Source organism: Oncorhynchus masou, chromosome 5 (assembly GCF_036934945.1).
Source record: "Oncorhynchus masou masou isolate Uvic2021 chromosome 5, UVic_Omas_1.1, whole genome shotgun sequence".
Classification (NCBI taxonomy): Eukaryota; Metazoa; Chordata; class Actinopteri; order Salmoniformes; family Salmonidae; genus Oncorhynchus; species Oncorhynchus masou.
In genome coordinates this window covers 81,138,762-81,164,915 of record NC_088216.1, presented here as the reverse complement: position 1 = coordinate 81,164,915, position 26,154 = coordinate 81,138,762, and the positions used below count along the sequence as shown (strand labels likewise).

General features: G+C 42.2%; 1 protein-coding gene across 1 annotated transcript; it reads left to right on the top strand.

The window, feature by feature from the left end:
* Positions 1-15,435: 15,435 nt before the first annotated feature.
* Positions 15,436-26,153, top strand: LOC135540368 (bcl-2-like protein 2). The gene is made up of 4 exons (XM_064966974.1): positions 15,436-15,703; positions 16,000-16,115; positions 20,829-21,038; positions 24,778-26,153. Exons 1-4 carry the CDS (start codon positions 15,580-15,582, stop codon positions 24,796-24,798), a joined length of 471 nt encoding a protein of 156 aa, XP_064823046.1. The 5' UTR covers positions 15,436-15,579; the 3' UTR covers positions 24,799-26,153.
* The last annotated feature ends 1 nt before the right edge of the window (position 26,154 follows it).

Genomic DNA, 26,154 nt, shown 5'->3' with positions numbered 1-26,154 from the left:
GGGAAGTATCAAGAGGTTAAGGGGAGTTTAATGGAACATTTCCACACTCACACACACATCAAACACACATCTGACCACTCATGGTTCAGATAACTGAGAATCACGTCCAGTGATAATTTAACTATGTGCTTGTTTAGATGCATGCACAATTCAATATCAGACATACAGGGATTCAGTCCATAGGAGGAAAAGTTCAGCAGGGGGGAAAACTTTGCAAGTGCTCATCAGGACGGGGAAAGAACGTTTCTGACCAATCAGCGTGCTGGGGTCATAGACTAACTGAAACTGAAGTCCTGGGATTAACTGGTGGGCTGAAGGAGATGTGATGATAAGTATTTGACCTTGACCAATAAGACACTAGCAAAAGTGGGGGTCCTCTGAATGGGAGACTAAGCTGCCCAACTAGAACTAACCAGAAAGAATGGCTAGAATCAGCTGACTGAGGCTGTCCATTTCAACAATGGGTAGAGGGAACATTTTAGTATCATGTAGTAGCCTAAACCTATCGATGTTACATTGAACGGGGTGAATGGAATATAAATGACAGTCATCCAAAATGCTGTAATAGAAATAAGGTCATGCTCATGAAAACAATCATTGTCCTCCCTTATCTTAAACAGCACCGACGACCACTGCCAAACACACCATATGCAAGTATTCCCTTTGTAAAATTGTAGTATTTATTATAAGCATTAGTAGTATATTTTTCTTCTACTGTACAGTGCATTCGGAAAGTATTCAGACCCCTTGACTTTTTCCACATTATGTTACAGCCGTATTCTAAAATTGATTCCATAGTTTTTCCCCCCTCATCAATCTACACACAATACCCCATGATGACAAAGCAAAAACAGATTTTGTGAAATATTTGCACCTTTATGAAAATAGAAAAACGGAAATATCACATTTACTTACAAGTATTCAAACCCTTTACTCAGTACTTTGTTGAAGCACCTTTGGCAGCAATTTAGAGCCTTGAGTCTTCTTGGGTATGTCGCTACAAGCTTGGCACACCTGTATTTGGGGAGTTTCTCACATTCTTCTCTGCAGATCCTCTCAAGCTCTGTCAGGTTAGATGGGGAGCATTGCTGCACAGCTATTTTCTGGTCTCTTGAGAGATGTTTGATCGGGTTCATGTCCGGGATCTGGCTGGGCCACTCAAGGACATTCAGAGATTTGTCCCGAAGCCACTCCTATGTTGTCTTGGCTGTGTGCTTAGGGTTGTTGTCCTGTTGGAAGGTGAACCTTCACCCCAGTCTGAGGTCCTGAGCACTCTGGAGCAGATTTTCATCAAGGATCTCTGAACTTTGCTCCGTTCATCTTTCTCTCGATCCTGACTAGTCTCTCTGTCCCTGCCGCTGAAAAACATCTCCACAGCATGATGCTGCCACCACCATGCTTCACCGTAGGAATGGTGCCAGGTTTCCTACAGACGTGACGCTTGGCATTCAGGCCAAAGAGTTCAATCTTGGTTTCATCAGACCAGAGAATCTTGTTTCTCATGGTCTGAGAGTCCTTTAGGTGCCTTTTGGCAAACTCCAAGCTGGCTGTCATGTGCCTTTTATTGAGGAGTGGCTTCCATCTGGCCACTTCACCATAAAGGCCTGATTGATGGAGTGCTGCAGAGATGGCTGTCCTTCTGGAAGGTTCTCCCATCTCCACAGATGAACTCTGATGCTCTGTCAGAGTGACCATAGTGTTCTTGGTCACCTCCCTGACCAAGGCCCTTCTCCCCCGATTGCTCAGTTTGGCCGGGCGGCCAGCTCTAGGAAGAGTCTTGGTGGTTCCAAACTTCAACCATTTAAGAATGATGGAGGCCACTATGTTCTTGGGGACCTTCTATGCGTCAGAATTGTTTTGGTACTCTTCCCCAGATCTGTGCCTCGACACAATTCTGTATTGGAGCTCTACGGACAATTCCTTCGACCTCATTTGTTTCAGCAGTAAGTCTTAATGAAGCTAGTTTATCCAAATATATTTAATGAATGTCACAATGATTTGATCAAGACGTCAACACTTAATTGGTTTCTGATGCAGCTGGAATCATTTAGTCACATGACAGTACACTTGTAAAAAAATATGATATAAAACACCATTATTTACATATGTACAACAGCTAGCAATATCAATACTGTAACGGTTTTCATGCGGTGAAGGAGAGTCGGACCAAAATGCAGCGTGTCGATTGCGATCCATGACTGTAAACACAAAAGGGTACAGTAGACTGGTATGTGTTTTGTTACACTCAAGAGTCAATAATGGGGCATTGAAATGGGCTGTCAGGAAACTGGGCGTATGTCACGCGTCACAGGAGAGACCTTTGAACGCGAAATGACTTATGGAACATGTGAACTTTCATGGGCCTTAATAACAAACTTGTATGCCATCTGTAAATACGAATACAAATGTTAAATTATGAGCCTAGTTGGTTTAGCGATGGAAAAAGTCAGGAACCTTCCCTCTAGCCCATGATTGGCTGAGATAATTGATGGGCTGGACATGCCGAGAGATGAGTTTGGATTGGTCTGCCATGTAGCATGCTTCTGTCTATAATATGAGCTGGTTAGTATGTGTAGGTAATCCATTCTAATGCTGCTTTTTGAAAGAGATCACGAAGAACTGCAAAAGTGTTGTTAAGGCTCTTCACTTTCTGGGGGACTGAGTTTTGAAATTCCTTGGAAACGCCGATGGAAGCAGAATATGACAGGTAAGGAGATGGAGAAAATTCAGGCGTTTGATTGCAAATGGAATCAGTTGTATAATACACCTGTCTCCGGATTACGTCTTCAAACTAAGGGCAACCATGGTATCTGTGACAGAGAGGGAAAAGCTTTCATCCATGTGAAGAGAGTCTAGTTAGCTACATTTTCAGATATTATACGTTTTTAATTTTGTCAGAAAGTAATTTTTAGTAAAAGATACCCTTAATCTTAAACTTGCTACCACACTGCCACTCCACTGAATAGCAGGCAAATGATTGCTTTGCAATGATTGCAGTTAGCCACTGATTCCTTCCAGACCACTCATTGCAGAAAAGTCGATTTCCAACTTGTTGTGTAATGTTTATGTCCAATGGCTGATGAGCACTGATACGTTTTATCTATAATTTCTCCTCATATAAGGATTTAACAGGATTTGTCAGTAGATTGTTGACTTGATTCATGATGATGACTGCTAGCTAAGTATGATGTTGACATGATCATTCCAATCAAAGCTACAGTAGATTTAACGTGATTTGACGTCATTTTATCTCTGGCCAATGACCTTTAGCCTTCTAGGATGGGCACTTCTAATGTAACTCTATGGCAGCACCCAAGGGGCTAGAATTTTCAAGCTCTACCCTTAGACCACCACCACAGAAAGCTGAAGCACCTGTATTTTGGAGCTGCCTTACTCAAGAAAACGAAGAAGAGACCATGTTTGCATGCAGATTTATTTTTTGATTATATCAAAAAATATATATACTTTGTTTGCCAACTGATATGTTCTTCCCCACCTGCCCTGAATGACGTGTCACCACTGATGTCGGTAGTATAAACCAGCCTTTAGTCTTAATCTTTGGTTGTTTAGTACACTACCGTACTCACTGTTTATCACATGGCTTCACATGTGAATGCTTAAAGAGATGGGTGGGGCTAAGGCTTAAGAGGATGTGAACGATGCTGAATGGGTGTAGACAAAGAAGAGCTCTCTAGTAGGTGTGCCAAAACATCCACAGGCCATTTTCTCAAAAGTGGGGGAACAAGTTTAGAAACTTTTAAAGCAGAATTACTTTTCCATTGTTCCTCAACTACAGTGTATGATATACAATTTTCTAGCTCGGAGTCTCTACTTTTATCCAATGTACCCAATTTCAAATTTTGCTACACAGGACCCGAATCCAGACGGTGGGTCACAAATAAGCAAATAGGCCTGAAAAAGTCTGTCACAGATGTGAAAACATTACAGTTGGCACTATGCTTTCAGGCAGGTAGCGTTCTCTTATATATATCCCATTTAGCAGACGCTTTTGTCCAAAGCGACTTACAAGTCGGCTGGGGCCACTACTTTTACATATGGGTGGCCCCAGCGGGAATCGAACCCACGACGCTTGGCGTTGCAAGCGCCATGCTCTCCCGACTGAGCCACACAGGACTCTTGGCATCCACCAAACCCAGATTCGCCCATCGGACTGCCAGATGTTGAAGCATTATTCATCACTACAGAGAACACGTTTCCACTGCTCCAGAGTCCAATTATCGGCGAGCTTTACACCACTCCAGCCAACGCTTGGCCTTCGGCATGGTGAGCTTAGGCTTGTGTGTGGCTGCTCGGCCATGGAAACCAATTTAATGAAGCTCCCGATAAACAATTATTGTGCTGATGTTGCTTCCAGAGGCAGTTTGGAACTCGGTAGTGAGTGTTGCAACGCTATACACGCTTCAGCACTCGGCCGTCCCGTTCTATAAGCTTGTGTGGCCTACCACTTCGCGGCTGAGCCGTTGTTGCTCGTAGGCGTTTCCACTTCACAATAACAGCACTTAGAGTTGACCAGGGCAGCTCTCGCAGGGCAGAAATTTCACTAACTGACTTGTTGGAAAGGTGGCATCCTATGACAGTTCCATGTTGAAAGTCACTGAGTTCATCAGTAAGGCCATTTTACTGGCAATGTTTGTATGGCTGCTGCTCAAATGTTATACACCTGTCAGGAACGAGTGGGGCTGAAATAGCCGAAACCACTCATTTGAAGGAGTGTCCATATACTTCTGACCACTTGGTGTGTTTAGTTATATATATATATATATATATATAAACTCAGCAAAAAAAGAAATGTCCCTTTTTCAGGACCCTGTCTTTCAAAGATAATTTGTAAAAATTCAAATAACTTCCCAGATCTTCATTGTAAAGGGTTTAAACTCATTCCCATGCTTGTTCAATGAACCATAAACAATTAATGAACATGAACCTGTGGAACGGTCATTAAGACACTAACAGCTTACAGACGGTAGGCAATTAAGGTCACAGTTATGCAAACCTAGGACACTAAAGAGGCCTTTCTACTGACTCTGACAAACACCAAAAGAAAGATGCCCAGGGTCACTGCTTATCTGCATGAACGTGCCTTATGCATGCTGCAAGGAGGCATGAGGACTGCAGATGTGGCCAAGGCAATAAATTGCAATGTCCGTATTGTGAAACGCCTAAGACGGCGCTACAGGGAGACAGGACGGACAGCTGATCATCCTCGCAGTGGCAGACCATGTGTCAAACATATGGAATCATGCAGTAACCAAAAAAGTGTTAAACAAATCAAAATATATTTTAGATTTGAGATTGTCAAAGTTGCCACCCTTTGCGTTTGATTACAGCTTTGCACACTCTTGGCATTCTCTCAACCAACTTCATGAGGTAGTCACCTGGGATGCAATTAACAGGTGTGCCTTGTTAAAAGTTAATTTGTGCTCACTTTCCTTCTTAATGTGTTTGAGTCAATCAGTTGTGTTGTGACAAAGTAGTGGTGGTATACAGAAGATAGCTCTATTCGGTAAAAGACCAAGTCCATATTATGGCAAGAACAACTCAAATAAGCAAAGAGAAACGACAATCCATCATTACTTTAAGACATGAAGGTCAGTCAATCCAGAATATTTCAAGAACTTTGAAAGTTTCTTCAAGTGCAGTCGCAAAAACCATCAAGTTGTCACACCTTGATCTGTTTCAACTGTCTTTGTGCTTGTCTCCACCCCCCTCCAGGTGTCTCCCGTCTTCCCCATTATCGACTGTGTATTTATACCTGTGTTCTCTGTTTGTCTGTTGCCAGTTCATTTTGTCTGTTAAGCCTACCAGCGGTTTCCCCCTTACTCCAGTCTTTTTACTATAGTTCTTGTTTTCTAGCCTGCCTTTTTGTACCTAGTAACACCGCCCTGGATTATTGACCTCTGCCTGCCCTGAACCTGAGACTGCCTGCCGTTCTGTACCTTTTGACTCTGATCTGGATTACCAACCTCTGCCTGCCCTTGATCTGTCGTTTTGCCTGCCCCTGTTCTAGTAATACACTTTTGTTAATTCGACACTGTCTGCATCTGGGTCTTCCCTAAAACGTGATACAAGCGCTATGATGAAACTGGCCCTCATGAGGACCGACACAGGAAAGGAAGACCCAGAATGACCTCTGCTGCAGAGGATAGGTTCATTAGAGTTACCAGCCTCAGAAATTGCAGCACAAACTTCACAGACTTCAAGTAACAGACACATCTCAACATCAACTGTTCAGAGGAGACTGCATGAATCAGGCCTTCATGGTTGAATTGCTGCAAAGAACCACTACTAAAGGACACCAGTAAGAAGAAGAGACTTGCTTGGGCCAAGAAACACGAGCAATGGACATTGGACCGGTGGGCATCTGTCCTTTAGTCTGATGAGTCCAAATTTGAGATTTATTTGTTTAGCATTCTGCAGTGATACGCCGTCTGGTTTGCGTTTAGTGGTGCTCAGCATATGTGGGAACTCCTTCAAGAATGTTGGAAAAGCTGTACAGGTGAAGCTGGTTGAGAGAATGCCAAGGGTGTGTAAAGCTGTCATCAAGGCAATGGGTGTATACTTTTAAGAATCTCAAATATAAAATATATTTTGTTTTTTTAACTCTTTTTTTTGGTTACTACATGATTCCATATGTGTTATTTCATAGTTTTGTTGTTTCACTGTTCTACAATAATCCAAATAAATTAAAACCCTTGAATGAGAAGGTGTGCCTAAACTTTTGACTGGTACTGTATATGTTTATATAACTTATTTCATTGAATTAAAGTCAGAAGACAGCCATCCAGACCTTCCTAGGACCATGCAAACGTCCTTTGTCTAATAAACTTGCATTTGTCTCAATCTGGTGGTCGGCGGCATCATTATATCCACTTACAGTGCCTTGCGAAAGTATTCGGCCCCCTTGAACTTTGCGACCTTTTGCCACATTTCAGGCTTCAAACATAAAGATATAAAACTGTATTTTTTTGTGAAGAATCAACAACAAGTGGGACACAATCATGAAGTGGAATGACATTTATTGGATATTTCAAACTTTTTTAACAAATCAAAAACTGAAAAATTGGGCGTGCAAAATTATTCAGCCCCTTAAGTTAATACCTTTTGCTGCGATTACAGCTGTAAGTCGCTTGGGGTATGTCTCTATCAATTTTGCACATCGAGAGACTGAAATATTTTCCCATTCCTCCTTGCAAAACAGCTCGAGCTCAGTGAGGTTGGATGGAGAGCATTTGTGAACAGCAGTTTTCAGTTCTTTCCACAGATTCTCGATTGGATTCAGGTCTGGACTTTGACTTGGCCATTCTAACACCTGGATATGTTTATTTTTGAACCATTCCATTGTAGATTTTGCTTTATGTTTTGGATCATTGTCTTGTTGGAAGACAAATCTCTGTCCCAGTCTCAGGTCTTTTGCAGACTCCATCAGGTTTTCTTCCAGAATGGTCCTGTATTTGGCTCCATCCATCTTCCCATCAATTTTAACCATCTTCCCTGTCCCTGATGAAGAAAAGCAGGCCCAAACCATGATGCTGCCACCACCATGTTTGACCGTAGGTATGGTGTGTTCAGGATGATGAGCTGTGTTGCTTTTACGCCAAACATAACGTTTTGCATTGTTGCCAAAAAGTTCAATTTTGGTTTCATCTGACCAGAGCACCCTCTTCCACATGTTTGGTGTGTCTCCCAGGTGGCTTGTGGCAAACTTTAAACGACACTTTTGATGGATATCTTTAAGAAATGGCTTTCTTCTTGCCACTCTTCCATAAAGGCCAGATTTGTGCAATATACGACTGATTGTTGTCCTATGGACAGAGTCTCCCACCTCAGCTTTAGATCTCTGCAGTTCATCCAGAGTGATCATGGGCCTCTTGGCTGCATCTCTGATCAGTCTTCTCCTTGTATGAGCTGAAAGTTTAGAGGACGGCCAGGTCTTGGTAGATTTGCAGTGGTCTGATACTCCTTCCATTTCAATATTATCGCTTGCACAGTGCTCCTTGGGATGTTTAAAGCGTGGGAATTCTTTTTGTATCCAAATCCGGCTTTAAACTTCTTCACAACAGTATCTCAGACCTGCCTGGTGTGTTCCTTGTTCTTCATGATGCTCTCTGCGCTTTTAACGGACCTCTGAGACTATCACAGTGCAGGTGCATTTATACGGAGACTTGATTACACACAGGTGGATTGTATTTATCATCATTAGTCATTTAGGTCAACATTGGATCATTCAGAGATCCTCACTGAACTTCTGGAGAGAGTTTGCTGCACTGAAAGTAAAGGGGCTGAATAATTTTGCACGTCCAATTTTTCAGTTTTTGATTTGTTAAAAAAGTTTGAAATATCCAATAAATGTCGTTCCACTTCATGATTGTGTCCCACTTGTTGTTGATTCTTCACAAAAATATACAGTTTTATATCTTTATGTTTGAAGCCTGAAAGTGGCAAAAGGTTGCAAAGTTCAAGGGGGCCGAATACTTTCGCAAGGCACTGTATATCACTTCACTGCAACGTAAGGTCAAAGCTGGATTTTTTTTAAATCCACCACGACCGCTTAATGGCACAGATATGGCAAAGCAATCGCTGAATAGCTTTCATAGCTCTACGATAAACAATGCGATCTATACACTTCCTTAAACCTAAAATAAATAAAGAAGTAGTTTTGTGTGGAGGTCAAAGATTTCGGAGGAGGCAGACACATTGCATATGCTCAGAACGATAAAACCGAGCCCTTCACATTGCCCTTCTCCCCTTGTCTATTGAAGGGATGCACACTGTTTAAATAGCCCAAATGTTCATTTAGACTTTCACAACAAAACAATCTCCCAATATCGATCTTGTCCCATTGCTGCGACTCCAAAACGGGCTCGGGAGGTCTACTCTTGTGTCCTCCAAAACATGCGCCAAACAGCGCTTCTTAACACCCACCCGCTTAACCCGGAAGCCAGCCGCACCAATGTGTCAGAGGAAACACAGTTCAGCCTGCAGGCGCCCGGGCCGCCACAAGGAGTCACTAGAGCACAATGAGACAAGTAACGATGGCAGGCCAATTGTGCGCCGCCCTACAGGACACCTGATCATGGCCAGTTGTGATACAGCCCGGGTGTCTGTAGTGACACCTCTAGCACTGTGATCCAGTGCCTTAGACCGCTGTACCACTCAGGAGGCCAGATGTTCACAAATTTAACAGATTTTGACTATCACTAATGTCATGATATATTTGGTAAAGTAATAAAAACTGTCAAATATATTTGGGTAGATGTTCCTAAAACGTATTTATAACTACAGTGGGGCAAAAAAGTATTTAGTCAGCCACCAATTGTGCAAGTTCTCCCACTTTAAAAAATGAGAGGCCTGTAATTTTCATCATAGGTAAACTTCAACTATGACAGACAAAATGAGAAAAAGAAATCCAGAAAATCACATTGTAGTATTTTTAATGAATTTATTTACAAATGATGGTGGAAAATAAGTATTTGGTCAATGACAAAAGTTTATCTCAATACTTATATATCCTTTGTTGGCAATGACAGAAGTCAAACGTTTTCACAAGGTTTTCACACACTGTTGCTGGTATTTTGGCCCATTCTTCCATGCAGATCTCCTCTAGAGCAATGATGTTTTGGGGCTGTTGCTTGGCAACACGGACTTTCAACTCCCTCCAAAGATTTTCTATGGGGTTGAGATCTGGAGACTGGATAGGCCACTCCAGGACCTTGAAATGCTTCTTACGAAGCCACTCCTTCGTTGTCCGGGTGGTGTGTTTGGGATCATTGTCATGCTGAAAGACCCAGCCATGTTTCATCTTCAATGCCCTTGCTGATGGAAGGAGGTTTTCACTCAAAATCTCACGATACATGGCCCCATTCATTCTTTCCTTTACTCGGATCAGTCGTCCTGGTCCCTTTGCAGAAAAACAGCCCCAAAGCATGATGTTTCCACCCCCATGCTTCACAGTAGGTATGGTATTCTTTGGATGCAACTCAGCATTCTTTGTCCTCCAAACACGAGTTGAGTTTTTACCAAAAAGTTATATTTTGGTTTCATCTGACCATATGACATTCTCCCAATCTTCTTCTGGATCATCCAAATGCTCTCTAGCAAACTTCAGACGGGCCTGGACATGTACTAGCTTATTAAGCAGGGGGACACGTCTGGCACTGCAGGATTTGAGTCCCTGGCGGCGTAGTGTGTTACTGATAGTAGGCTTTGTTACTTTGGTCCCAGCTCTCTGCAGGTCATTCACACTAGGTCCCCCCGTGTGGTTCTGGGATTTTTGCTCACCGTTCTTGTGATCATTTTGACCCCACGGGGTGAGATCTTGCATGGAGGCCCTGATCGAGGGAGAGTATCAGTGGTCTTGTTTGTCTTCCATTTCCTAATAATTGCTCCCACAGTTGATTTCTTCAAACCAAGCTGCTTACCTATTGCAGATTCAGTCGTATCAGCCTGGTGCAGGTCTACAATTTTGTTTCTGGTGTCCTTTGACAGCTCTTTGGTCTTGGCCATAGTGGAGTTTGGAGTGTGACTGTTTGAGGTTGTGGACAGATGTCTTTTATACTGATAACAAGTTCAAACAGGTGCCATTAATACAGGTGAGTGGGGGACAGAGGAGCCTCTTAAAGAAGAAGTTACAGGTCTGTGAGAGCCAGAAATCTTGCTTGTTTGTAGGTGACCAAATACTTATTTTCCACCATAATTTGCAACTAAATTCATTAAAAAAATGTTTCTTCTCATTTTGTCTGTCATAGTTGAAGTGTACCTATGATGAAAATTACAGGCCTCTCTCATCTTTTTAAGTGGGAGAACTTGCACAAATGGTGGCTGACATATTATAAAGTAGGACAAGGCTTTTTCATTAACATGTATTTGATTCTATTGTTAGGTTCTAAATAAACATTTATAAAAGCTTTAACCAAGTTCCTTCACCCACTGGGTCATACAGCTGCATAAGACAAAGACATGGTTCCATCAGTGATAGTATATATATCCCAATTTGGGTGAAGCTTCCTCCTTCATGACATGACATCTTTATTGCTAAGCAGGAAGTTCATTGATGCGGGCCATAAACTGTTCCTTCTCCCTTAATGTGACCTGACCTCCATTCCTCACTAAACCACATCTCTCCACCTTTATCTTATCAGTGACTGCAACCATGTGATTGCCTTTCCTTTACTCAGTACATTCCAAGCTTAATTGCATCCACCATATACATTCCTCCAACAGATAACCATTAACTTCTGTTGTAGACTACGCCACTCCTCATTTCCATAGGATACCAGATAATTAACAATATTTCAAGTTTAGGAGTCAGAACCCATCATATTTGTATATTTTTTATTATACTTTTGTGTAATAGGCCATCATTGTAAATAAGAATTTGGCCTTAACTGACAGTTAAATAAAGGTTGAATAAATAAAATACTAGATCATATGGGTTGAAAAGTTTTTTTTTCTTCTCAGACGTAAATAAAAAATTCCAGGTGAAAGGCCTTCTAAGGGGGGGACACTACTACATTAAGTAAATATTGCCCTCTTACTAGATTGATGACTAAAATTTCCTCGGTGTACACATCACTGACAACCTGAAATGGTCCACCCACACAGACATTGTGGAGAAAAAGGCTCAAGAGCGCCTCTTCAACCTCAGGAGGCTGAAGAAATTTTGCTTGGCACCTAAAGCGCTCACAAACTTTTACAGATGCACAATTGAGAGCATCCTATCGGGCTGTATCACCGCTTGGTATTGGTAACTGCACCGCCCGCAACCACAGGGCTCTCCAGAAGGTGGTGCGGTCTACCTGCCCTCCAGGACAGCTACAGCACCCGATGTCACAGGAAGGCCAAAAAGATCAAGGACAACAACCACTCAAGCTGCTGCCTGTTCACCCCGTTATCATCCAGAAGGCGAGGTCAGTACAGATACATCAAAGCTGGGACAGAGAGACTGAAAAACAGCTTCTATCAAGGCCATCAGACTGCCTATATACATAGACTTGATATCATTGGCCACTTTAATAAAAGGAACACTAGTCACTTTAATAATGTTTACATATCTCGCATTACTCATCTCTTATGTATATGCTGTATTCTATACCATTCTACTGTATCTTAGTCTATGCCGCTCTGACATTGCTCCTCCATATATTTACATATTCTTAATTACATTCCTTTACTTAGATTTGTGTGTATTGTGTATATGTTGTGAAATTCTTAGATATTACTTGTTAGATATTACTGCACTGTTGGAGCTAGAAACATAAGCATTTCGCTACACCCACAATAACATCTGCTAAACACGTGTATGTGACCAATACAATTGGATTTGATTTAAAAGCCAGAGGTCCCTCCACTTTGACCTTCTCCTCCAATGGGTTTAGAGAAGGAGGCGAGGATAGAGGATGCGAGGATATGCAAGACAGAGAGTGAATACAAAGGCTGTGTTTGAGAGGATCAAAACCGTAAGAGGCTGCAGTTGCACACTATAGCGTTTTTTGTCCGAAGGCAAAGAAGGCCAACATCCCGAGGGGTTCCTGCTGATTGTACGGAGATTGTGACAGCCGGTTAAATGGCGTCCCTTGAAAAGGCAATAACAAGATGTATGTCAGGAGAAGTGCAGTATTATCATGAGGAGAAGTATACTTGGAATGGAGGGGACAAAAGATAGGCAGAGGAGGTCTAAGAGAGAGATTTGGAGGAAGAAGGTGAGCTTGTGTCGGTTAACAATGGCAGAAAAAAGGGAGATGGTTTGTTAAAGAAGAAGGGTAGAAAGTGTAAACAGAGTGAGCTGAAGACAAGAGGAGACATGGATGTGAATGAGGGTGAAGTATTTGAGGTGGTCGGTGTGGTGAAGTTCTCAGAGCCAGAGGCTTGCACCGAGGATCAGGATAAAGATGAGTGTGTGACAGTAGGAGTGAAGTGTTTGGAAAAAGTGGACCCTTGCCTTTTGGCTGATCCATTTGGGGTTTCATGGTGGGTGAAAACAGAGTTGGGTGCTGTGGAATCGGTGAGGGTAACCAGAAAAGGTCTTGTGATAATTGTTTGTTTCTGCTGGTCAGCGGGAGAAGGTGCTCCGCGTTAAACGAATGGGGGCAAGAAATGTGAATTGTTTTCCTCTCAAGAAAAGGGTGCCATTGAAAGGAATGATTACTGGGGTAGCAGTAAATGTAGAAGTTGACCAACTGAAGGGGAAGATTCTCGGTGCTTGTGATGCTTGTCGTTTGGTGCAACGCAGACAGGGTGGTGGGAATGGTGAAACAGAAGAGTCATTGTCTTTTCTTTTGAGTTTTGATGTTGAGTCTTTGCTCGACAAAGTGATGTTAGGATAAATAAGTTATCCTTTAGAAGTTTTTATGCCGAATACATTACATTGTTACAGGTGTTAAAATTATGGGCATTTGGCAGCAGTGTGTAGGAGGGAGGTTCCTATGTGGCAGCAGTGTGTAGGAGGGAGGCTCCTATGTGGCATCAGTGTGTAGGAGGGAGGTTCCTATGTGGCAGCAGTGTGTAGGAGGGAGGTTCCTATGTGGCAGCAGTGTGTAGGAGGGAGGTTCCTATGTGGCAGCAGTGTGTAGGAGGGAGGTTCCTATGTGGCAGCAGTGTGTAGGAGGGAGGTTCCTATGTGGCAGCAGTGTGTAGGAGGGAGGTTCCTATGTGGCAGCAGTGTGTAGGAGGGAGGTTCCTATGTGGCAGCAGTGTGTAGGAGGGAGGTTCCTATGTGGCAGCGGTGTGTAGGAGGGAGGTTCCTATGTGGCAGCAGTGTGTAGGAGGGAGGTTCCTATGTGGCAGCGGTGTGTAGGAGGGAGGTTCCTAGGTGGCAGCAGTGTGTAGGAGGGAGGTTCCTATGTGGCAGCATTGTGTAGGAGGGAGGTTCCTATGTGGCAGCGGTGTGTAGGAGGGAGGTTCCTATGTGGCAGCAGTGTGTAGGAGGGAGGTTCCTATGTGGCAGCGGTGTGTAGGAGGGAGGTTCCTATGTGGCAGCGGTGTGTAGGAGGGAGGTTCCTATGTGGCAGCAGTGTGTAGGAGGGAGGTTCCTATGTGGCAGCGGTGTGTAGGAGGGAGGTTCCTATGTGGCAGCGGTGTGTAGGTTCCTAGGTGTGAGAAGTGTGAGGAAGGCCATGAGACAAAGGAATGTGTAGCATTGGGGAAAGTGCGGGAGTGGCAGGTTGACGTTTCCAGAGTTAGATTAGTACAGAAGTTGTCATATGTTGAGGCAGTGAAGAAAGTAGAGGAAGATGGGTCAAGGGGGAGGGATCCTGAGGGGAGTAGTGTGAGTAGTAGATCTGTACCAGTACAGAGGGATGAACCAACAAGTGCGCCATTGTGTGCCATCGTGTGCCATCATGCATAAATTTATTTTGTCAACCCACACCAAACGCGATCATGACATGCAGGTTAAAATGTCAAAACAAACTCTGAACCAATTACATTAATTTGGGGACAGGTCGAAAAGCATTAAACATGTATGGAAATTTAGCTAGCTAGCTTGCACATGCTAGCTAATTTGTTCTATTTAGCTAGCGTGCTGTTGCTAGCTAATTTGTCCTGGGATATAAACATTGAGTTGTTATTTTATCTGAAATGCACAAGGTCCTCTACTCCGACAATTAATCCACACATCAACCGAATCGTTTCTAGTCATCTCTCCTCCTTCCAGGCTTTTTCATCTTTGAACTTATATGGTGATTGGCATCTAAACTTTCATAGTATTACCACAACGACCGGTAAAACAGTTCATTTTTCAATCACCCACGTGTTTATAACCAATGAGGAGATGGCACGTGGGTACCTGCTTCTATAAACCAATGAGGAGATGGGAGAGGCAGGACTTGCAGCGAGATCTGCGTCAGAAATAGGAATGACTTCTACCGCTGGCGCGCGCGAGCAGTGTGGGTGCAATAATTGAATAACATGGATTTCTACATTTATTTTGCAACGCTCGCGCACGTGACGTGTCCGGTCTGGTCAGCATGTAAGTGGTGCTGTTCCATCCTTTCAGGTTGTTGGACTGAGGTAGGACTAAATAGATTTAAATAGTGGAGTAGGGTGGTGTTATTTTGAATTTGTGAGTGCAGTGTTAGATGGTAGAGTATTAGTTTTATTTATTTTTAAGCAAAGTATAAGGGCGTTATACTCCAGTCTAATAGGGGGCGGTAATGCAACATTTATTGGATGCCAACAGCCTTTAAACCTCATCAAAGAAGATCACAACCGTAATGTATCATGGGTAAATTGTGGCTAACTGATCTACAAATGTTAATGAATAGTTAGTTATAATGGAAGATGATTTGGAGATCAGTTAATTTGATCATCAAAGAAGAGCAAAACCGTAATGTATCATGGGTAAATTGTGACTGACTGATATACAAATAATAATGAGTAGTTAGTTATTTCTTATGGAAGGTGATTTGTAGATCAGTTATTCGGCTGCACTGTCGAGGAAGCCCATATCTCGGGTAGATGAGATCTAGGCGTGCCGCATTTACTCGTCTAGTCACGATTGAGGAACCATCGACATAAATTATCTGTCTTCCGTTTCACGGACGTTGTTGAAGGTGTTTAACTATGTCTCCAAGAGATATAGAACAACAGACATTTGATATTATTAGTTGCTTCTTTGAAGAGGAGCAGAACCCAGTATGTAATCGGAGGGTGGACGGAGGCATTGAGTCTGATGGACCTGGCGATGGTAATAATTTCACAATGAGAACTGTAATTTCTTCAGGCATATTATGTTGATTAAATTGAAACACGGTCTACTCAACAGGAGGCTAGGGTTTTCTTATTTTGAATCGGAATTTGTTTTCAATGCTCGGCTGGGTTGGATCCTCTCCAGAACCGAAGTTCGTCAGTAAGACTGGAGAGAGTAAGATTGAGTACCTGCCGCTGTTTTCTACCCTAATCATACAGTAAAGTTAGGAGTTGGGGAGGGTAAACTGATCCCAGATCATGAATGACTTACAGATCACCTGACGTGTTTTGCAGATGACGGGTTTGACCCAGTTGTAATAGCTGATAAACTGAGGGAACTTGGAGATGATTTTGATGTTACGTTTATCCAGCCTCATATCAGAAAACTCCAACAAGCAGTTGCAGACAAGGTAAGCTTACTGTTTGTTCTATGAGGCCGTGTTAGGAGGATACATTGGCACTGGTGTTGTTCGTCTTGGACCGGCGAACCGTGCCAATATATCCTCCAAACACCGGCTTCGATGGCATTCTCACTTTTATACTACGGGTTAACAACATATTCAAATAATGATTGACATATTTTCATTAAAGTTATTTTGATTATTGTATTCATACTATTTCATCTTTCCACAAGATTTAGTCCCGAAACAAATCTAGGGTTGCTACCTAAACCGGCTGGTCGTTTGTTCTATTGGTTTGGTTGCCAGAAACACGACCCAGTCATTGTCTTTGTATCTATGGACGCGACCCAGTCTCTGTTCTGTATGTATGGACGCGACCCAGTCTCTGTTCTGTATGTATGGACGCGACCCAGTCTTTGTTCTGTATCTATGGACGTGACCCAGTCTTTGTTCTGTATCTATGGACGTGACCCAGTCTCTGTTCTGTATGTATGGACGCGACCCAGTCTTTGTTCTGTATCTATGGACGTGACCCAGTCTTTGTTCTGTATCTATGGACGCGACCCAGTCGTTGTCTCTGTTCTGTATGTATGGACGTGACCCAGTCTCTGTTCTGTATCTATGGACGTGACCCAGTCATTGTTTCTGTTCTGTATCTATGGACGTGACCCAGTCATTGTCTTTGTTCTGTATCTATGGACGTGACCCAGTCTCTGTTCTGTATCTTTTTTTATTTTATTTTACCTTTATTTATCCAGGCAAGTCAGTTAAGAACAAATTCTTATTTTCAATGACGCCCTGGGAACAGTGGGTTAACTACCAGTTCAGGGGCAGAACGACAGATTTGTACCTTGTCAGCTCGGGGGTTTGAACTCGCAACCTTCCGGTTACTAGTCCAACGCTCTAACCACTAGGCTACCCTGCCGCCCCATCTATGGACGTGACCCAGTCTCTGTTCTGTATCTATGGACGTGACCCAGTCAGTGTCTTTGTTCTGTATTTATGGACGCGACCCAGTCATTGTTCTAAATGGTCCATTGCCATACTGGCTGGCAACGTTCTTATCCCTTGTTAGCCAACTAGGGCTAATTTACAGTCACGTCAAACAGTGCAGACAGAATAACATAAGTAGCTGCATTTGTTTAAACTATTCTCTTGTGACATTTTATTTGGATACATCTATAACAATAGGCTAATGAGGCGCGCTTCTGCCTGGTATAGAACATGTGCTCTCTCGTTAAGACAATGTTGTTCGGAGGAGCTGGCCAACAACACAGCTAACACACTAACTTCAAGATGAAGCTGGAAAGACGGCAAACTAGCTGCGTTTCGTTTGACCTTTTTTTCAATTTTAATTTCTTTGTATATATCCATAAAAATGATGCCAGCTGATTCAGGATTTCGACTGGCTGAGAACGCTGCCTGCCTCTCTCTCATCCCAACACCTAACGTTACACGTTCATTACTATGGGATAGTTGGAGATGGAATTTGAATATTAAAGCAATGTTGCAAATATCGGAGAGATAGACAGCAAGGTTTATACAAATCTCCGCTGTTGCAGACAAAATGTTAGTCTAAAAGAAATGTGAGATAATGTCTAGATGCTTTTTATAGTGGAGATCAAATTACTAACTTCCCTGCCTGTGTTGATGGAACAGAGTAAATAAGCAGTTTAAGGTCATAGATTTAGCAGGGATACACCTGCTCAAGTGCGCTTTTAATTAACCAATCAGGATTCAGGATTAGACCCACCCGTTGTATAATATGACACACACACACACACACAATAATGCCTTGTCAAACCCCACAATATTCCTGTTTGTGGCCTACATACAACCTGCACTACAACCATTGGCTTAAGTTAAATAGTTAGACAGATGTGTGTATAGTGTTGGTGCTACAGGTGTCGTGAAATAGTGGTACCTATTGAAGTGTGTGATGGTGTGAGGTTAGATAAGTTTCATTATCACATCATGGTAGAGCACACAGATGCAACATTCTGAACCAGGAAGTGTTTCAATTTAGAATGATTGTTTACGTGACGTGGTCTGTTCCTCAGACATAATGCAGGTGTTTACAAGTCCTGCGTGTTAACTAAGAAGGGACAACTCTAGCTTGTTTTTACTCACTGCTGCCCTACATTTTAACTCTGTGCACTCCCAACTGAGTCACAGACTATAGCAGTAGTCCAACCTAGTGTAGCAATGTTACTGTTTGTGTTTCACTTTAGAGATCTTTTTCTCTGAACAAAAATATAACACAACAGATTTTACTGAATTACAGTTCATATAAGGAAATCAGTCAATTGAAATAAATAAATTAAACCCTAATCTATGTATTTCACATGACTGGGAATACAGAGATGCATATGTTGGTCACGGATACCTTAAAAAAAAAAAAATAGGGGCGTAGATCTGGAAACCAGTCAGTATCTGGTGTGACCACCATTTGCATCATGCAGTGTCGACACATCTCCTTCGCATAGAGTTGATCAGGCCGTTGATTATGGCCTGTGGAATGTTGTCCCTGTCGTCTTCAATGGCTGTGCAAAGTTGCTGGATATTGGCGTAAATTAGAACACGCTGTCGTACATATCGATCCAGAACATCCCAAACATGCTCAATGGGTGACATGTCTGAGTATGCAGGCCATGGAAGAACTGGGACATTTACAGCTTCCAGGAATTGTGAACAGATCCTTGTGACATTGGGCCGTGCATTATCATGCTGGAACATGAGACGGCGGAGGAATGGCACGACAATTGGCCTCAGGATCTCGTCACGGTATCTCTGTGCATTCAAATTGCCATTGATAAAATGCAATTGTGTTTGTTGTTCTTGGCTTATTCCTGTCCATACTGTACACTGTGCACAACGTTGACATCAGCAAACCGCTCGCCAACATAACGCCATACACTGTCTGCCATCTGCCTGGTACAGTTGAAACCAGGATTCATCTCTGAAGAGCACACTTCTCCAGCGTGCCATTGGCCATCGAAGGTGAGCATTTTCCCACTGAAGTTGGTTGCAACACCGGACTGCAGTCAGGTTAAGACCCTGGTGAGGACGACGAGCACGCAGATGAGCTTCCCTGGGACGGTTTCTGACAGTTTGTGCAGAAATTCTCTGGTTGTGGAAACCCACAGTTTCATCAGCTGTCTGGGTGGCTGGTCTCACCTGCAGGTGAAGAAGCTGGATTTGGAGGTCTTGGCCTGGAGTAGTTACACGTGGGCTGTGATTGAGGCCGGTTGTACATACTGCAACACAAATTCTCCAAAACAAAGTTAGAGGTGGCTAATGTTAGATAAATTAAGATTCAGTTCTCTGGCAACAGCTCTGGTTGACATTCCTGCAGTCAGCATGCTAATTGCACGCTCCTTCAACTGCGGCATTCTGTTGTGACAACTGTACATCTTAGTGTCCTTTTATCGTCCCCAGCACAAGGTGTACCTGTGTAATGATGGTGCTCTCGATGGTCGCAGCGGTCTAAGTCACTGCATCTCAGTGCAAGAGGCGTCACGACAGTCCCTGGTTCAAATCCAGGCTGTATCACATCCAGCCATGATTGGGAGTCCCATAGGGTGGTGCACAATTGGCCCAGCGTCGTCTGGGTTTGGCCGGGGTAGGCCGTCATTATAAATAAGAATTTGTTCATAACTCACTTTCTTAGTTTAAATAAAATTTAAAAAATGATCATGCTGTTTAATCAGCTTCTTGATATGCCACACCTGTCAGGTGGATGGATTATTTTGCTAAAGGAGAAGTGTTCACTAACAGAGATGTAAACACATTTTTGCTTAACATTTGAGAGAATTAAGATTTTTGTGCGTATAGAACATTTCTGGGATCTTTTATAATTACATAAGAAACTTCTCCAGTTTGCCAAACATTTGACACTTCCAAACGTACTAACGTAGGCTACATTCAATTCTTTGGTAGTAGTTTTGTAATTGTGTAAAGATGCTGTCAGTGCAGAATCATACATGTACAGTGTGTTGGTGTCTAATATGGTTGTTTCATTTCCTAGAGACACGGAGCGTGTGTGGTTAGGTTCTTTGGTAAGGCTGGACAAAGTTGAATTACTGTTTAACAGATACCCCGCCTCAGTTTTCTCCACACCCCGAGAAGAAAAGAAATCGGTGTTATTTTTGGGCCAATATATGTTTATAATGCATTGTCCGCTCTTCCTTGAGTCTTTCCCAAGTTGATGCCCAAGAGACCAAACCGCCTCAGATCATGTCAGGTCATTTGTGAGCCTCGGATTGGACAGTGAAAAACACACGCTCACACCTGCAGATGTTTCATTTCTCTCATGCCGTCATGGTTGAAGCCAGCGCAAATTTCTAATATTTTTGTGTCCAGGTTAAACGTGGGAAGTCCCTCATTATAAAGAAACAGTTGGTTAAATTCATGGTTATTGCATCATCCTTAAATATAGTGAATCAATTTTCTCTGGCCTAAGAGTAAATTAAAGAATCAAATAAATAAACAACCCACAAAGCACTATGCAACATGTTTGACTCAATAAAAGGGCCAGTTAGAACAGGATATGAAAATAGTGTAATACTTCCTCTAAATTTGTACAGCTCTGGGGCTGAACTAACATATAGGGCAGAATCCCAACTTGAGATACATGCTTTTACAGAATCATATTGAAAAGGACGACGCCCTGGAGTTTGAGGGTAACCGCCTGTTCCCCCCCCCCCCTCTCGCCCTCCCCAGGCGGTGGAGGAGTTTGCACGTACCGTGGACAGCCTGTGTGCGACCCAGAGAGCAGAGGTGGCCCCTGAGATGCAGCTACTGAGGGCCTCCATGGCCCTGGGTCTGTACGTTAAGAAGACCTGTCCTGACCTTAGAGCCACCATCCAGTCTTGTATGACTGCCTTCATTAACACCCGGCTGGCAGGCTGGATCACCCAGCAGGGAGGATGGGTGAGTACCAAAACAATACCCATGAATTATGTAAACCCTCAGGACATGTTCAGGCATGCATTTTATGACTGGGTGGGGTTATTGCAATGCTGCCTGGGCCTTACTGGCATTTACCAAGCATCATTGCAGATGGTACAGGAAATGCTTAGTCACAAGATGACAGTGAGCAGCTATTTGCATGGAGGAAAGTCATCTGTTTTTAAACTTAGCTTCTATTTGCGTAGACTAGTTGCTTACACTTTCATCAAGACATGTTTGTGTGTTTACTTTGTCTTGAAGACAAATGGACTACTCTAACATTACAGTAATACCACTGCTATAGTACCACTGCTACCAGTGGTAGTCCCAGTGGTATCGATAGTGGTTCTCAACCCACCCACCCTACTGGGTGTAACAGCAGTAATGGTACCGTTTCTAGTACACATGACAATATTTCCTGTACTCAGTGGTGATGGTGCTAGTACCAGTGACAGTACTATCTCCGATAATACAGCGCATTCAGAAAGTATTCAGACCCCTTGACTTTTTCCACATTTTGCTACGTTACAGCCTTGTTCTAAAATAGATTCAATTATTTTTCCCCCTCAGTCTATACACAATACCCAATAATGACAAAGCAAAAACTGTAAAAAAAAAAAAAAAGACTTTTTAAGCAAATTTATTTTAAAAAAACTGATCACATTTACAGAAGTATTCAAACTTGTGATGCACCAATATGACATTTTTTGGCCAATACAATATCCGATATTTTCCTTGCCAAACATGATAACGATAACCGATATTTACAATTTTAGCCATCTTTTAAGCATTCTAGTACAGTTAAATAGTTAACACACACATGGAGGCAGTGGTCTAAGGCACTGCATCTCAGTGCAAGAGGTGAACATATTTCTATTGAACGCTGTTTGGGTCTTTGCGTGTCAAAGAAGATAACACATCTGTTTCAGTAGTTAGTGTTAGCTAGCTAACTATATAGCTAGGTGTCATCTAAAATAACCCTAATTTATAAGACAGTTCTTAATTGATTTAATGGTCGGACTCATCTATGTGAAGCTAGCCACAATAAGGATTAGCCACAATAGTGGACTTTGCATTTAGCCTTCAAAATAAAAGTATGGCTTAATTCTATTATTTGTATTCATTTGCATTACTGTCAATGACATACTTTTATTCTGAAGGCAAACTGCAAATTCCACTATTGTGCCTAATCATTATTGTGGCTAGCTTCACAACACAACCTGGTGCGGTCGAGCCTCACTAGCCAGATGAAGCTAGCTGGCTGCTTATAACTAGCTTTGGGTAACAGGGTTAAGTTAGCTATTTATTTTCATGAACTGAATTTCAATAGGCGAACAAGTGGAAACCTAGCTAATGCTTACTCACAAGGATTCCTAAATCATTGCAAAGAATGATGAAAATGACTGCAGGTTCTACTGGTAATTGTTTTCAGGCTGGTTGTATTGGTGCTAGCTTAGGTACCAAGCTAAAGCTAGCTACCCCAGAAGTTGCGGTTGAACAGATAATGATTTATTACCAACGCGGTATTGTGTAAACAGTGTTTGTGGCCGGTGTTTGCTTGTTTGCAGCCTTTTTTCTGTACAGCTTTGACAGTGCTACTGTATCTTTTTTGGCATGAAAAGACCCAAACGGCGTTCCATAGTGTGTATGTCGTGAAGCTGATAGCAGTGACTGTGTAACTCTGTTAGGGCAACATCTGAAAAATAGTGTGTGTAGTGTGTACCGGTGTCTGACCAGTCGGCGAAAGCCAACATCACCCACGACAGAGTGGTTGATTGTCAAGGGCAATGAATTCAATTATCTTGGCTTTAATGGATTTTACCCTTTTTGAATGGTCTCCTGAAATTTTGTTAATCTTTCAAATGACTGCTCAATCCACACAGCAGACATTGTGGGCTAGTTTAGGAATGCTGTGTTGTGCAAAATTTTACGTGCTGTTATTACATCATCATCATCACGTTTTGCGGCAGCGTAGCCTAGTGGTTAGAGCGTTGGACTAGCAACCGAAAGGCAAGTTCAAATCCCCGAGCTGACAAGGTACAAATCTGTCGTTCTGCCCCTGAAAAGGCAGTTAACCCACTGTTTGAGGCCGTCATTGAAAATAAGAATTTAAGAAAATAAGAATAAGAATTGTTCTTAACTGACTTGAATAGTTAAATAAAGGTAAAAATATATAAAATAAAAATATAGGTATGCAAGTCAGCTTTGACATCGGTTTAGCACATTGGGGTGTTAAACTAGAAATTGATGGGGCCGATACTGATGTTGGCATTTTTAGCTAATATTGCATGATTCTGATATGTTCACTGATATATTGTGCATCCCTAATTCAGACCCTTTATTCAGTACTTTGTTGAGGCACCTTTGGCAGCGTCTTCTTGGGTATGACACCAGAATGTTGGCACACCTGTATTTGGGGAGTTTCTCCCATTATTCTCTGCAGATTTATTTTATTTTACCTTTATTTTACTAAGCAAGTCAGTTAAGAACAAATTCTTATTTTCAATGATGGCCTAGGAACAGTGGGTTAACTGCCTGTTCAGGGGCAGAACGACAGATTTGTACCTTGTCAGCTCGGGGATTTGAACTTGCAACCTTTTGGTTACTAGTCCAACGCTCTAACCACTAGGCTACCCTGCCTCCCTGATCCTCAGGTTGTATGGGCAGTGTCGCTGCACAGCCGTTTTCAGGTCTCTACAGAGATGTTCGATCAAGTTTAAGTTTGATATCTGGCTGGGCCACTCAAGGACAGTCTTTTTCCGAAGCCACTCCTGCGTTGTCTAGGGTCGTTGTCCTGTTGGAAGGTGAACCTTCGCCCCAGTCTGAGGTTCTGAGTGCTCTGGAGCAGGTTTTCATCAAGGACTGGTCTGGTCTGAATACTTAAATTAAGGAATTAAATTTTTTTATGCATTTGCAAAAATAACTGTTCACTTTGTCACTATGGGGTATTGTTTGTAGATTGAGGAAAACACATTCTAAAATGGATTATAATAAGGCTGTAATGTAAGGGAAGGGGTTTGAATATGTCAGAGTGAGACCTGTGTATTAGACTTAGTTACTGATTACCTGCTTCAATTCACCTTATTTTCCTGCCAGTGGAAATACTGTGCATTTCTAAAGGACCTGAGCGATTTACTTCAGACAGGCTGAGACTTCATTGCTTAACTTCTTTAGAAATGTGATGTAAGGTGGTTCACTAAAGCTGGACTTAACTCTGAAGCAGTTTTAACAAGGCCTTTCCCACAGAACCACTTCAGAGATTTACTCTCACATTTTGACTCTAGGCAGCACTCCTGTTTTGTTTCTTTTCATAGATACTGTCTGTGACTGTTTAAATCTGCTGCGGTTAGCTATTATTGTACTGGTGTTAAAGAGGTAGCCAGATGTGGCCATTGTGAAGGTCATTGACATAAACAGACTATTGTCTCAGTGTTTTCACCTTGTCGTCTTTATAACCCAGCTAAAGAAACATAGTTTTATTGCCTGCTATTCAGAAGCTGTGATGACTTTGCTCTATTAAACAGATTTATGCTGATTGCAAGTTTTGAGGCTGTGGTGACTCACTAAACCTGTATCATACCTGGCATGAGGTTATACCTGCTTTGGCAGAGAGACGGTCTGCCATGAATTCAGTTCCTTCTCTGTCCGAGTACCCATGAAGTCTGTTTCAGTCCCATAATGACTCATGAATAATGCTTTTGTTTTGTTGGTTGTTTTTCAGGATCAAGTTACTATGGTATAAAAACATGGAGAAGATGTCATCCACATCATTTTTGTACAATGAGGAAGAGGTCTTAACTCCTCAAGTCTGTATATGTGTTAAGTCTTCCCTCTTTCTTTCTTTCTTCCCTCTTTCTTTCTTTCTTCCCTCTTTCTTCCCTCTTTGTTTCTTTCTTCCCCCTTTCTTTCTTTCTTCTTTCTTTCCTCTTTCTTTCTTTCTTCTTTCTTTCCTCTTTCTTTCTTTCTTCCCTCTTTCTTCTTTCTTTCTTTCTTCCCTCTTTCTTCTTTCTTTCTTTCCTCTTTCTTTGTTTCTTCCCTCTTTCTTTCTTTGTTTCTTCTTTCTCCCCTCTTTCTTCCCTCTGTCTTATGTTCCTGTCATGGCCATTTGAACTTGCCAGTTGTATTCCCTCTTCACTTCCCCTAAGTTGGTTCTTTGAGGAAGAGACTGCGTCCCACTATCAACAGAATGTGACGTCGCCACTGACTTTTTGACCGTCCTCTCCTTGTTATAAGCAATGGGCAACTGCATCTGAAGTAACGTTGCATATTGGAATCATGACGTATTGCAATCCATGGCATTTTCTACGTCACATTATCAAAACAAGCAATATGTTTTTGTAGAAAAACAATCCGTTGCAATGTTCTGTACTTTCGAAGCCCTTTCCTGAACAATAGAGGCAGGTTACCAGATGATCACAACAAGCTTTCATTTTTAAGCCGATGGACTGTCTTTCATTTAATGTGAGGATGAACTTTGACCTAATAACATGACTCACAATAAAAGTCCATGTAATCACCGAAGCTGTGATGTTAAATACTTGAAAATGAACCGTCACTGAGTCATGCATCGCTTGATGGAACCTCAAACGCTTTGTCTTGTTTGACCATGTTTTCTAATATGCTCTTATCCTCAATCACTCTGCTTGTTAAACATGCTTATTGTTAGCTCTACTCAACAAATCAATGTACCACTTTGTTAAATGTGTGTGTTGCTGGTGTTAGCTAATCTTGATTTGAGTAGAAGGAAAAAGTCTTTAATATGATATGCGTTAAGAAAACGAATTAGTGTTAACTAACTGTGAGTTAAGAGTTATTTATAGTTTTGTAGACTTCCTCAGAGCTTGTAGAGGGAAACTACAGTAGTAAAGTGCCTCTGGTCAAAGTCAGTATTGTTTCAATGTCAACTCTGACTCATACCATTTACAGTCACTTCACCTATATTAAAGATGCACAGAACCACCGTGTGGAAATGGACCAAAGGGAATTAGAAAGTAGATAAGGTTTTATTGACCTTTTTTTTCAAATGTACATTTGTGCCTATTTGTGTGTAATTCTGTCTGGTTTTAATTAAACATGGAGCTTTGTTGTGAAGTCTCAG